The 14,895-nt window shown below is 36.5% G+C and overlaps 1 protein-coding gene across 1 annotated transcript in view; it reads left to right on the forward strand.

The window, feature by feature from the left end:
* TLL1 (tolloid like 1) overlaps positions 1-14,895 on the forward strand; it is a 333,372-nt gene that overhangs the window by 286,214 nt on the left and 32,263 nt on the right. Inside the window, exon 18 of the mRNA XM_027866868.1 lies at positions 242-369. Coding sequence (XP_027722669.1) covers positions 242-369 — 128 coding nt within the window. The remainder of the gene's footprint in view (positions 1-241; positions 370-14,895) is intronic.

Consider the following 14,895-nt stretch of genomic DNA (forward strand, 5'->3'; position numbering starts at 1 on the left):
AATTTATCTAACTCATAATCAATATGGTTAATTTGATGTTAGCAAGAAAATAAATGCAATCAAATCACTGTCAATGAGTTTGCAAAATTAACAACTGTAATAATAGAGACTGAAGAGATGATTACTTTCCTGAAAGTAATTTCCATTCTACAAGACTGTTTTTTTTTTTTAATCTGCTTGTTTTCTGACCCTACAGTAGGACAGGTTCTCAAACTAATTGATGTTGTCATTATTGGTACAGCGGAGTGTGAGGAGAAGATTCACAGTCCAAATGGAGTTATTACCAGTCCCAACTGGCCAGACAAGTATCCAAGTAGGAAGGAATGCACGTGGGAAATCAGTACTACACCTGGACACCGAGTTAAACTAGTGAGTAACCTCAACCTTCTCCCTCTTTCTAAGTAGATCAGATGGACGTTCCTTTCATAGTTGACACAAGAAAATTAATTCAGGTGGATGGGAAACATTTTTATCATGCTGACCTGTGTTCATGAGAATGTCACTGAGGTCCTAAGTTAAGATGATAGCAATCACTGAGTTTTGTCCAAACATCATGTTGTCTCCAGAAATATTTTATCCTCATTTAAAAAAAAAAAGTCTATTGAGGATGCAAAATTATATGCTTTATTGTAGTAGTCATAGGAAAATTTTGTATTAAATATAGCAGGCAAGAAATTTAAACAGAGAAAATAACTAAGTATTTAGAGATTAAATGATCTTCTTACTAATAATCTCTATGAATGCAAAAAACCTAGAAAAACAACACTTCTGCTATTAGTTTAAGGAATAGAAGGAGGAGCAGAGCCAAGAAGGCAGAGTAAAAGCAGTGACTTGCTTGAGCTCTCCTCCAAAGCCCTCCAAATATCTATAAAAAATGGCTCTATACAAATTTCAGAGCAGCAGAACCCACAAAAAGACAGAGTGAAACAAATTTCCAGTCCAAGACAACTTGGATGGTTGATTGGAAAGGTCTGTCGTGCTAAGCTGGGAGAGGAACGCAGTTTAGCGTGGGCATGCAGGCAAAGACCATGCCTCAGTGAACACAGAGCAGGCTTCAGAGGACTGAATCACAGGCAGCTGTGGGGGTTTACAGACTTTTCAACCCACAAATGCCAAAAACAACTTAGAAGGTCAGTAGGAACAGTCTATGACTCTGGTGAGAGAGAAGCTCAGTCCCAGCCCCAATCCCAGTGCATCTCCTGTGCGGCAGCTGCTTCTTGAGCTCAGCCCACAGACTGAGGGAGAATTGAGTGGCTTATCAGAGGGGGATTGCAGGGATCTCTTTGCTGGTGCTGAGGCAGGATTCTCTTGCTTTGCCTGTGCTTGGACCTGGGTCACAGCCCTAAGTGGCAGTCCTACTGCAAGGAAGAGGGCTGGTATGGTGGAGCTTGTAGTGGCAGTGGGGAGGGAATCCTCTTCACAGTTCCAAGGCAGAAAAGAATGCTTGTGGTCACTCATAGACCAGAGCACAGTCCAGGAAAGGAGTAAACACCTTGCTCTTGATCATATCATCTTGGAAGAACTGAAAATTTACAGGTCCCTAGAAGTATCTCTGAAAACAGCTGCACAAAAACTCCAAAGCTTGGGGCAGTACATTCTCCACACTGGAAGCAGACTCCTACCTTAACAGAGAGTTTAAAACACAAGTAATTAGCTGAGATCATGAGCATTGTGCAAAAAAAAGTCAGACCATAGAATTTTTCTTTGGTGACAAGATCAAAACATACAACCAGAAGAAGACAACAAAGCTAAAGCTCCTACATCCAAAGCCTCCAAGAAAAATATGTATCAATCCCAGGCCATGGAAGAACTCAACAAGGATTTTGAGAAGTAAAGGAAAAACTGGGAAGAGAAATGAGAATGATGCAAGAATATCATGAAAAACAAGTCAACAGCTTGCTGAAGGAGACCCAAAAAATACTGAAGAAAATAGCACCTTAAAAAATAGCCTAACCCAAATGATCCAAAAAAGCAAATGGGGAGAAGAATGCCTTAAAAAGCAGAATTGGCCACATGGAAAAGGAAGTCCAAAAGCTCACTGAAGAAAATACTTCCTTAAAAATTAGAATGGAGCAAATGGAAACTAGTGACTTTATGAGAAATCAAGACATTGTAAAACAAAACCAAAAGAATGAAAAAATGGAAGACAATGTGAAGTATCTCATTGGAAAAACAACTGCCCTGGAAAATAGATCCAGGAGAGATAATTTAAAAATTATTAGGCTTCCTGAAAGCCATGATCAAAAAAGAGCCTAGACATCATCTTTCAAGAAATTATCAAGGAAAACTGCCCTGATATTCTTGAACCACAGGGTAAAATAGAAATGGAAAGAATCCACCAACGACCTCCTGAAAGAGATCCCCAAAGGAAAACTCCTAGGAATATTGTAGCTAAATTTCAGAGTTCCCAGATCAAGGAGAAAATATTGCAAGCAGCCAGAAAGAGACAATTCAAGTACTGTGGAAACACTATCAGGATAACACAAGATTTAGCAGCTTCTAAATTAAGGGACCTCAGGGCTTTGAATATAATATTCTGGAGAGCAAAGTAGATAGGATTTATAGCAAAGAATCACTTACCCAACAAAAGTGAATATAATCCTGCAGGGGAAAAAATGGACAATCAGTAAAATAGAGGACTTTCAAGCATTCTTGGTAAAAATACCAGAGCTGAATAGAAAATTTGACTTTCAAATACAAGACTCAAGAGAAGTATGAAGAGGTAAACAGGAAAGAGAAATCATAAGGGACTTATTACGGTTGAACTGTTTATATTCCTGCATAGAAAGATGATATTTGTAACTCATGAGACCTTTCTCAGTATTAGGGTAGTTGGAGGGGAAAAAATATATGTATAGATAGATAGATAGATAGCTGATAGATAGATAGAGGTCACAGAGTGAGTTGAAGATGAGAGGGTGATATCTGGAGAATAAAATTAAGGGGTGAGAGAGAATTATACTGGGAAAAGGAGAATGGGAAGGGTAGAATGGGCTAAATTATTTCACATAAAACAGACAAGAAAAGGCTTTTACAGTGGAGGGGAAGTAGGGTAAGGTGAGAGGGAATGAGTGAATCTTATTCTCATTGGATTTGACTTAAGGAAGGAATATCATACACACTCAATTGGTTTTGGAAATCTATCTTACCCTACAGGAAAATAGGGGGAAGGGGATAAGAAAGCAGGGAGATATTAAAGGGGAGAGCAGATTGGGGGAGGGGTTAACTAGAAGCAAACACTTGTGAGGAGGGACAGAGTCAAAAAAGATTAGAATAAACGGGGAGCTGGATAGGATGAAGGGAAATATAGTTTTCCACAACATGACTACTATGTAAGTGTTTTGCATTACTACATATGTATAATCTGTATCGAGTTACTTGCCTTCTCAATGAGGGTGGGGTGGGGAGAGAGGAAGGGAGGGAACCCAAAGTTTTAAAAACAAATGTTAAAATTGTTTTCATATGCACCTGGATAATAAGATGTACAGGCAATGGGGTATAGAAATCTATCCTGCCCAACAGAAAAATAGAAGGGGAAAGGGATAAGAGAAGTGGGGGAGGGTGATAGAAGGGAGGGCAGATTAGGGGAAGAGATATTCAGAATGTATGCTGGGTTTGGGTTGGGAGTAGGGACAAGATGTGGAGAAAATTTGGAACTCAAAATCTCGTGGAAGTGAGTTTTGAAAATAAAAATAAATTAATAAGTTAAAAAAAGAAAAAAAATTAAGGAATAGTGAGTAAATTATATTTGTCACATTATTCTGTATAAAGAAGCCTATCAAAAGGTTGACACTTACTAAGCTCACACTTACTACCCATGTGATTTTGGGTAGGTCAGTTAAGCTCTCTGAGCCTTAGTTTCCATATACAGATATGGAAATACACACACACACATATTCCAGCTCTTATACACACATACACACACACACACACACACACACACACAACTGTGAGTGACCTAGAAGTTCCCTTCCATGGCTAAATCAGTGATCCAGTGCTTCTATGAGCCTGTAATATATGTATACATATATACACATATGTACCTACATACATATATCTGAATGCACATTTGTGTATGTGTGTGTACATCTGTGTGTATGTTGGAGGAGCTGGAATGGGTGATCTGGAAGTTCAAATTCCCTTCCATTGGTAGATCTGTGAACCAGTGGTTCCATGAGCCCGTGACTAAAGACTGACCCAAGAAGTGATCGTCTTGCTCTTCTAGTCATGCCACATCTGAAGCATTGTATTTACTGGTGGGAACATGAAAGTTGCCTTTAAGTATTTACAGAAGATCATAGGGTAGGTTAGTAAAAAGGATAGTATTTCATTTGATCACCTTCTACCTGACCATCATCAGCAGATGATGATTAATTTAATTTCTTAAGTATAATTAGGACCCTTTACCTAACTGGACAGGTAAGGAGGGAACACAAGGTCAAGGACAGCCAACCACTAGACAGGAGATCCAATCAATAGCTTCCTCTGCTGTCATTTTTTGTAGTATCTACAAAATGATATCTATCTTACTTTTTCTTTTATTGAACGGAGATTATTTCCCTCTAGGTTAGAAAATTCTAATATTTGAAATAGAAAATTTCCCTGGAAGACATAAGTTTTTGCATGGATCATTTTATGGAAAAATTTATTTGAAAATTGCTGGCTATAGTTCATTGTCAGTTGTCTTCTCATATGATAGTAATATGGCAACAAAGATCATGAATCTTTTTTTCTGTTGTGCCCACACTTAAGTAGTTAACTTATTAATTGGGAAGATTATTTCCAAATCTCAAAGCATTGATAATCACTTATATTAATAATGCAAATCTAATTTACAATTCCATGGGCCTTGTGTCAGTGCAATCTTAGGAAAAGTGTAAATATTTTAACTCCTTAATATGAATATCAAAATTTAGGCACTATATGGGTTATCCAAAATAATATAGAAAGAGAGAATCGGTAGTGGATAACTTTTTACAATTTTCCACATGGTATTGTTATAGAGAGTGACAGATCCAGAGCCAGAAAACCTTAAGTTCAGTCTTGTCTCAGCTGTGTGGCCATAGGAAAGTCACTTAACTTATATGTGTGTCCGTTTTCTCATCCGTGAAAATGGGAAAAATAATATCTATGATACCTACCTCACAAAGATTCTGCAGGGCTCAAATGAAATTGTACATTTTTACATATATGCATATATATATATATCTGTATGTATGTATAAAATATATGTATAGCTTCATTTGTGCATATATCATGTACTTATGTATACATATATGTATATATATAGAAAAATATATGTATACATTTATATGGCACTTTGCAAACTTTAAAGCACTGTATATTTGATACTATTTCCAAATGATAAAATGAATTTTATGGCTAAAATCCAGCATCTAGTAATAGAAAAAACCATTTTAAATATTGCATTGGCACATATTGTATCGTGACTACACAATAAAATACTAATTTAGCTTTCTCTATGTGCTTATGAAATAGCATTCCTATTTTACTAATATTTCTTTCCATTATATTTTCCAACCTCAAAAGAATGGCCACAAAAATTGAATAGTGACAGCAAATCTTGCATAGGATTTTCCTAGTTTGCCTTACACATTCATAGAATCTTGGAGTTGAAAAAGGCCTGTTGTATCATCTAGAATTTGAGTTTGTGTACAGAGTTCCCTATGTGGAAATTTCTTCTATCAATGCTAATTAACGTTTTGTGCAATTTAGTCTTAGTTGCTTGCAGTGCTAACAGGTTAAATAAATTTATTCATATTTACAAATCAGTATAGATCAATCAATAAACAATCATTTATTAAGCACTTGCTGTGTACCAGGGGTTGTGGTAGTCATTGGGAATACAAAACAAAAATGAAACAATCCCTGCCCTGAAAGAGCTTATATTGAGCAAAGATGAAGACAATATATGCGTATAAGTATATATGGAATACATGTGAAAGAAATACAAGGTAATTTTTGACAGGAGAGGGGTGAAAGGCACAAGCAACAAGGGGAATCAGGAAGGATAATATGCATTTCTTGAATTGAACTTGGATGGAAAGTGGAAATTGTAAGAGGTGGAGGTAATAAGGGGATTCTTTTCAGTGATGGAAACCAACCAGTGCAGACACATAGTGGTCACATTTGAGAAACAAAAACCAAAGTACATGAAGAGGACCAATAATACACAATGTGTAAGAAGCCCAGAAAGGTAGGTCAGACCTGGGCTGTGAAGGTCTTTAAAAACAGAAAAGTTTGTATTTGGTCATGAAAGTAAAAGGGAACTACAGTGAGTGGCAAAACCAAACCTTCACTTTAGGAAAATCACTTTGGCAGCCATATGTGGAATGCAAGTTGGAAAGGAGAAGGGGATTAATGAAGAGGCTATTGCAATAAAAGGTAAGAAGAATCTAAAGCAGAGTGATAACCAGGTGAGTATAGAGAAGTGGATGAATGCAAAAAGATATTGTATAGGTAGAAACAAGAGGTGTCTTCTGATTTGGATGTGTGCCTTGAGGGAGAGTAATGGTCCAGATCCTTTTTTTTCATTGCAGGACATTAAGTTGCCTCTCTGAGGAATCATTTAACCAAGTTAGTTATTTTATTTTCCCTGTGAGAAAACTGAAAAATAGAGAAAGTATGACTTGCCCAGGGTCACAAATACAGATATTGTCAAAAGCAGAACAAGGGTCTGTGTCTTTTGTCTCCTAGTTGGATTACATTTTCCCTAGATTATCACATTGTCTATTTTATATATCCTCACACCACTTCTAATTGTCTGAGATTGTCTTAGAACCTTTCATATCCCTCCCTGGAACTTGAGTGTGAATAACAAATAGACTGGAAATTTTAGATTGAAGACTTTATTTTTGAGATCCTCAGTGCTTTCTTCCACAAACGTAAAAAAGTGAAGTTCTAAGCACACTGTAAAATATCGTTTAGAATTTAACAATTTACATGTAAATCTAGAGAGCCCAAAAATTAACATTTTTTTACCAGGGAAAGAAATAGAAACACACTTCCCAATTGTTTTTCATTTCTCAGTAAACAATAAATGTAGTTTGAGTGGTCTTTTTTTGTTTGTTTTTGTTTTAAATGGTTTTATTTCTTATTTCTATTTTTTAAATTAATTTGTTTTTAGTTTTCAAAATTCACTTCCATAAGCTTTTGAGTTTTAAATTTTCTCCCTCTCTCTCCCCAAGATGGCATGCAATCTGATATTCTACATATACATTCCTATTAAACATGTTTTCACATTAGTCATGTTGTAAAAAAGAATTAGAACAAATAGGAGGAACCACAAGAAAGAAGAAACAAAACAAAACAGGGAAAAAAAAAAGAGCAAATAGTATGCTTTGTTCTGCATTCGAACTCCATAGTTCTTTCTCTGGATGGGGATAGTATTTTCCATCATGAAACTTTTGGAGATGTCTTAGATCTTTGCATTACTGAGAAGGGCTAAGTCTATCAAAGTTAGTCATCAGACAACATGGCTGTTAATGACAACGTTGTCCTGGTTCTGCTCACTTCACTCAGCATCAGTCCATAGAGATCTTTTCAGGTTTTTCTGAATTCTGCTTGCTTATCATTTGTGATAGCACAATAGTATTCCATTACATTCATGTAACGCATGTTGTTCAGCCATTCTCCAGGTGAAGAGAATCTCCTCAATTTCTAATTCTTTGCGACCACAGAAAGAACTGCTACAAATGTTTTTGTGCACGTGTGTCCTTTTCACATTTTTATGATATCTTTGGAATGCAGTCCAAAAATGCTATTGCTGGGTCAAAGGGTATGCACATTTTTATAGCCCTTTGGGCACAGTTCCAAATTGCTCTCCAAGATGGTTGGATCGATCCACAACTCCAACAATGCATTAATGTTCCAATTTTCCCATATCTTCTCCAACATTTATCATTTTCTTGTTTTGTCACGTTGGCCAATCTGAAAGGTGGGAGGTGGTACCTCATAGTTGTTTTGATTTACATTTCCCTAATCAAGAGGGAGTTAGAGCATTTTTTCATATGACTGTAGATAGCTTTAATTTCTTCATCTGAGAACTGCCTGTTCATGTCCTTTGACCATTTATCAATTAAGAAATGACTTGTATTCTTATAAATTTGACTCAGTTTTCTATATATTTTAGAAATGAGGCCTTTATCAGAGACATTAGTGGTAAAAATTCTTTCCCAGTTTTCTGCTTCCCTCCTAAAATGGGTTGCATTGGCTTTGTTTGTGCAAAAACTTTCCAAATTTAATGTAATCAAAATTACCCATTTTGCATTTCATAATGTTCTCTATCTCTTGTTTGGTCATAAATTCTTCTATTCTCCATATATCTGACAGGTAAATTATTCCTTGATCTTCTAGTTTGTTTATAATATAAGCCTTTATATCTAAATGATGAACCTATTTTAACTTTATTTTGGTATATGCTATAAGATTTTGGTCTGTGCCTAGTTTCTGCCATGCTATTTTTCAGTTTCCCCAGCAATTTTTGTCAAATACTGAGTTCTTATCCCAGAAGCTGGAGTCTTTGGGTTTATCAAACAGTAGATTATTATAGTCATTGACTACTGTGTCTTGTATACCTAACCGATTCCACTGATCCACCATTCTGTTTCTTAGCCAGTACCAAGTAGTTTTGATGATTACTGCTTTATAATTCAATTTAAGATTTGGTATGGCTAGGCCACTTTGTCTAGCATTTCATTTCATTAGTTTCTTTGATATTCTGGACTTTTTGTTTATCTAGATGAATTTTGTTATTATTTTTTCTAGCCATATAAAATAATTTTTGGTAGTTTGATTGGTATGGCACTTAATAAGTAAATTAATTGTGGTAGAATTATCATTTTTATTATATTAGCTCAGTCTACCCTGTGAGCAACTGATGTTTTTTCCTGTTATTTAGATATGACTTTATTTGTGTGAAAAATGTTTTGTTATTGTGTTCATACAGTTCCTGGATTTGTTTTGCAGGTAGACTCCCAAATATTTTAAAATGTCTACAGTAACTTTAAATGGAATTTTTCTTTCTATCTCTTGCTGTTGGATTTTGTTGTTAATATATAGAAATGCCAATGATTCATGTGGGTTTATTTTATAGCCTGTAACTTAGTGAAATTTGTTTATTATTTCTTTTTTTTTCTTTCAGCCAAAGACAAGGTTTATTAGAACATCCTTCATATTGGGCAGACTCTTAAGGAGTCTGAATGTTAGTGAGCTATTGGCTAGATTGTAAGAATCTGAGCCGTGGCTAGATTTTAAGAATCTAAGTACCTTAATGGAGACAATATACAGAAAGACTGTGGAAGGGATCTGGGAGTGGCCAGGTAATTTTGGGTGACTGGTGGAGAGGTCTAAGGAGATCTGGATGGGAGTGACCATTAAGCTGGGGTAAACAGAACTCCTGGGACCTGGACCATGTGAGCAAGGGAGAATGGAGGCTAGCTAGGATTAAGGGTGGGAAATGGCCAGGGCCATAGGGAGGTAAGACAATGGAGGCTAGGCTAGGTTAAGGGTAACAGAATTGGGATATTGAGTATAGTCACAATCAAAGGCCAGTTGATGGGATTATAGTCTTTGGCAAACGCCAGACATTTGGCCATGTGGAAAGTCCAGGGTTTTTCCTTTTTAGGGTCTATCTCCCTTCATCATTCCCCCTTCAAACAAATGGGACCTAAATTCTTTTGAGGTAAGGGACGAAGGTCTTGGCTTCTGAAACTGCTTCCTTTTGACAAGGGGCGTAGAACTCTCCCTCCCTTGAGGGGGTTCCAAAGAGGAGGTTGACTGGAACCCAGCACATGCTGCATCCAGGCAATAATGAGGGGACATTGGCTGGTACCCCGTGTTTGCTATTAATTGTAGGTGAATGGCCTGTAGTCTGGAAGACACAAATCTGACAGAAAAGGCTGCTGGGCCCAAATGACAGGATAAAAAATTCTTAAGCTCTGTTTGGATTCAGATAATTCAGTTTTCCAACCATGCTGTATCAAATGCACCTCATAGCCAGACTCAGGAATAGACAGGGGGTTAACATTCCCTTTCAAAGAAACATAATGGGGAAACTGAGCCAGGAGGATCCCATCTTAGATTGAGGCTGAAACTGTCCTCTCAGTTTTTCCCGATGCTGACTTCCCATCAGTATCACATTCTTTTAGTAGCTTGGGGTATTTCTCTCAGATGGTGGATTATTGATTATCAATGGATTATTATGATCCATCAGACAACTCAGAATCCTATGAGCTTTTACCTCACACAGCAAGTTTCACTAATCACAGCTTAGGAAAAACTTTTCCAGGATTTATATCTCGAACTTAAATTTGTCCTGGTGTAAAAAGCCAATCATTAGAGATTTCTATACACTTGCAAATTATCAGCAAGCCATAACCCAAAAATAAGCTTTTTGGCTAGTTTACACATTAAAACAATAACCAGCAATAGCCAAATTATTTTAGTAGTAACCAAATTATGAAAAGTTGCTTGACATAACTGAAACAAAAAGTTCACCAATTTGAAACTTGAAACAAACCCATCACCAATCAGGTGACTTCAGTTTTGTTAAATGCATTTCCAAATTCTCTACACAGAGAATCAACATCTTATAATTAACAGTTAAAACTACAACTTTAAAAAAGCATGCTTACTCAAGTTCAGAAACTAGCTTCTTTCCCTTGAGCAGGATGTGCTGAACCTGGGTGATGCTTCCAGGCAAAGGATGCCCCAGGGCCCAAGGCCATTGCCATTGGGGTCCATGCTGTAGCTGCTGCCCCTCCCCCCTCTTTCTTTTCCCTAGGTGGGGGGAGAGCTAAATCAAAGGTGAGGGGGAAAGGGTGAAACTCTCTTCTCCTATGAGAGGGGTTAACAGATACCCTCTTGACTCAAGGGAAGGGAGTGACCAGGTTGTACAGAGGTGTTTCAAAACTCCTTAAAGATCAATCACAAAACCTCCAGAATCTGCCAAGATATTTTTAGCTGTTCTAAATTTTCCCTGTAACCTCCATGAAGGAGGATTCAGGACTGTAGAGGGGAATAAGTAAGCCTCAGGGAACCAAAAAGTACCTGCAGTTTTCCCCAATTCCCTAGCACTGAGAGAATTGACAGAACTGGGCATATGCTTCCTGATAGGGAGTCTGTCCTTGTACTCTATGCTGCAGAAGGTCTACCCAGGTCCATGGCCTTGAACCGATCCAGTGGACTGAGAGCCTGAGAGTATCAGGCCAAGTGTGAGACAGCCTCGTAACTGTCTGCCCTAAAAGCACCTCCAAGCCTTGGTTCTTGGAGAGCAACCCCAACTCCAGAGCAAGAAGTGGGTGGGGGGACTTACATATCTTCCATTCTTGACTGAAGAAAAACTTGGGGTTAGGCAGTTTCCCTATATGGGCTACCCAAATGTTGAGGTTTAGGGGTACTGAGACCCCAAAATCACAACATACAGCTCCTGCCTGAAAGAATTTAACCCAAGCCTTCTTTCAGTCAAAGACAAGGTTTATTAAAACATCTGTCATATTGAGCAGACTCTTAAGGATTCTGAATAGTGAGCTATTGGCTAAATTGTAAGACTCTGAGCCATTGCTAGATTTTTAAGCATCTAAGCCTTATTATTTCAAGTAGTTTTTTACCTGTTTGCTAGGATTCTGTAAGTATATCTTCATATCATCTGCAAAGAGTGATAGCTTTGTTTCTTCTTTGCCTATTCTAATACCTTAAATTTCTTTTTCTTTTCTTATTGCTAAAGCTAACTTTTCCAGTATAATAACAGTGGTGATAATGGACATCCCTTTTTCACCCCTGATCTTATTGGAAATGTTTCTAGCTTATCAATATTACATATAATACTTGCTGAAGGTTTTAGGTTGATACTATTTATCATTTTAAGAAAGACTCCATTTATTCATATACTCTCTAGTGTTTTTAATAGGAATGGGTGTTGTATTTTGTCAAAAGCTTTTTCTGCATCTGTTAAGATAATCATGTTTTCTGTTAGTTTTGTTATTGATATGATTAATTATGCTGATAATTTTCCTAATATAGAACCATCCCTGCATTCCTCGTATAAATCCTATCTGGTCATAGTGCGTTATTCTCACAATATGTTGCTGGAAAAATTTAAGATTTTTGCATCTATATTCGCTAAGGAAATTGGTCTAAGATCTTGTTTCTTTGTTTTGACTCTTCCTGGTTTAGGCATAAGCACCATATTTGTATAATAATTTGGTAGGACTCCTTCACCTGTTTTCCCAAATAGTCTATATAGTATTGGAATTAATTGTTCTTTAAATGTTTCATAGCATTCGATTTTAAATCCATCTGGCCCTGGAATTTTTTCCCTAGGGAGTTCATTCATGGTTTATTCAAAATATTTTTCTGAAATGCAGTTATTGAAGTACTTTATTTCCACTTCTGTTAATCTGGGCAATTTATGTTTTTGTAAATATTCATACGTTTCACTAAGATTGTCAAATTTGTTGGCATGCAGTTGAGCAAAACAGTTCCTAATTATTGTTTTAATTTCCACTTCATTGGTGGTGAATTCACTCTTTTCATTTTTGATTCTGGTGATTTCGTTTTCTTCTTTCTTTTTTTTAAATTAAATTAACTAAAGTTTCATGTTTTTTTTTTCATAAAACTAGCTCTTAGTTTCATTTATTAGTTCAATAGGTTTCTTAATTTCAATTTGATTAGTCTCTCCTTTGGTTTTCAGTATTTCTACTTTGGTATTCAATTGGGGATTTTTAATTTGTTCTTTTTCTACCTTTTTTTAGTTGCACGCCCAATTCATTGATCTACTCTTTCTCTCTTATTCATGTAAGCATGTAGAGATATAAAACTTCTGCTGCTTTTGCTGCATCCCATAAGTTCTGGTATGTTGGCTCATTATTGTCATTTTCTTGGATGGGGTTATTGATTGTTTCTATGATTTGTTGTTTGACCCACTCATTCTTTAGGATTGGATTATTTAGTGTCCAATTAATTTTTAGTCTATCTTTCATTGGCCTTTTATTACATAGAAATTTTTATTGCATCATGATCTGAAAAGTATGCATTTAATATTTCTGCCTTTCTGCACTGGATTGTGAGGTTTTTATGCCCTAGTACATGGTCAGTTTTTGTGTAAGTGCCATGTACTGCTGAGAAAAAAGTATATTCCTTTCTATCTCCATTCAGTTTTCTCCAGAGGTCTACCATACCTAACTTTTCGAAAATTCTATTCACCTCCTTAACTTCTCTTTCTTGTTTATTTTGTGGTTAGATTTATCTCAGAGAGGGGGAGGTTGAAGTCCCTCACTAGTATAATTTTGTTGTTTATTTCTTCTTATAACTCACTTAACTTCTCCTCCAAGAATCTGGATGTTATGCCCTTCATGCATGTATGTTTGCTAATGATATTACTTTGTTGTCAGTGATACATTTTAGCAGGATGTAGTTTCCTTCTTTATCTCTTTTAATAAGATCCATTTTTGCTTAACTTTGACATCAGGATTGCTACCCTTTTTTTTTTTTTTTACTTCAGCTGAAGTCCAATATATTCTACTCCAGTCTTTTACCTTTACCCTATGTGTATCTCTCTGTTTGAAATGTGTTTCTTGTAAACAAAATATTGTAGGATTATAGTTTTTAATCCATTCTGCTATCCTCTTCCATTTTATGGGAGAGTTCATTCCATTCACATTCACCATTATGATTATAGTCTGTGTCTTTCTCTCCATCCTATTCAACGCTCCTCTTTTTATGCTTTTCTTTCTCCTTTTTTCCCTTTTCTTCTTCACTGGAGTTTTGCTTTTGAGAACTGTTTCCCTCAATCTTCCCTCCCTTCTATGCACCCCCTCCTTTTTTTCTCCCTTTTCCCTTGCTATTTCTTCCCTCCCTTTTATTCCCCCCTTCCCTTTTCTTTCCCCTTTCCCCTCCTAGCGCCAAGTTAGATTTCTATATCTACCTGAGTATGTTATTCCCTTTTTGAGCCAAATCCAATGAGAGTAAAGTCCAAAAAATACTCATCTACCTCCCTTCTTTCCCTCTACTGTAATATATCTTTGGGCCTCTTCATGTGATGTAATTTACCCTTTTTTACCTCTTCCTTTCCTCTTCTCCCATTTCAGTTTCTTTTTACCACTTCATTAAGTTTTTTTATCATCACATCAAAGTCAATTTAAACCCACTGCCTCTGTCTATGTATATCCCTTCTAAATGTCATAATAAAGTTATAGTTCTCAAGAGTTATAAGTTTTATCTTCCCATGTAGGGATGTAAACCATTTCCCCTTATTGAATAACATGTTTTGTTTTATTTTTTCCCTTTCCAGTTTACCTTTTTATGCCTCTCTTGAGTCTTGTATTTGAAGATCAAATTTTCTGGTCTTTTCATCAGGAAAGTCTGAAAGTTTGCTATTGTATTGAATGTCCATCTCCTCCCCTGAAAGATTATGCTCAATTTCATTAGGTAGTTGATCCTTGGTTGTAATCCAAGCTCCTTTGCCTTACAGAATATCATATTCCACCACCTCCAATCTTTTATCGTAGAAGCTGCAAGGTCCTGCGTAATCCTGACTGTGGTTCCACAATATTTGAATTGTTTCTTTCTGTCTGCTTGCAGTATTTTCTCCTTGACCTGATAATTCTGGAATTTGGCCACAATATTCCTTGGCATTTTCAATTTTCGATCTCTTTCAGGTGGTGATCTGTGGATTCTTTCAATGGCTGTTTTACCCTCTGGTTCTGGGGCCTCAGGACCTTTGATGGTTTTCTGAAAGATGTTGTCCAGGCTCTTTTTTTTTTTTATCCTAGCTTTCGGGTAGACCAATAATTCTTAAATTATTTTTCCTAGATCTGTTTTCTTGGTCAGTTGTTTTTCCAATGAGGTATTTTACATTTTCTTCTATTTTTTCAT

Source organism: Vombatus ursinus, unplaced genomic scaffold, assembly GCF_900497805.2.
Source record: "Vombatus ursinus unplaced genomic scaffold, bare-nosed wombat genome assembly UNPS02014784.1, whole genome shotgun sequence".
Lineage (NCBI taxonomy): Eukaryota > Metazoa > Chordata > Mammalia > Diprotodontia > Vombatidae > Vombatus > Vombatus ursinus.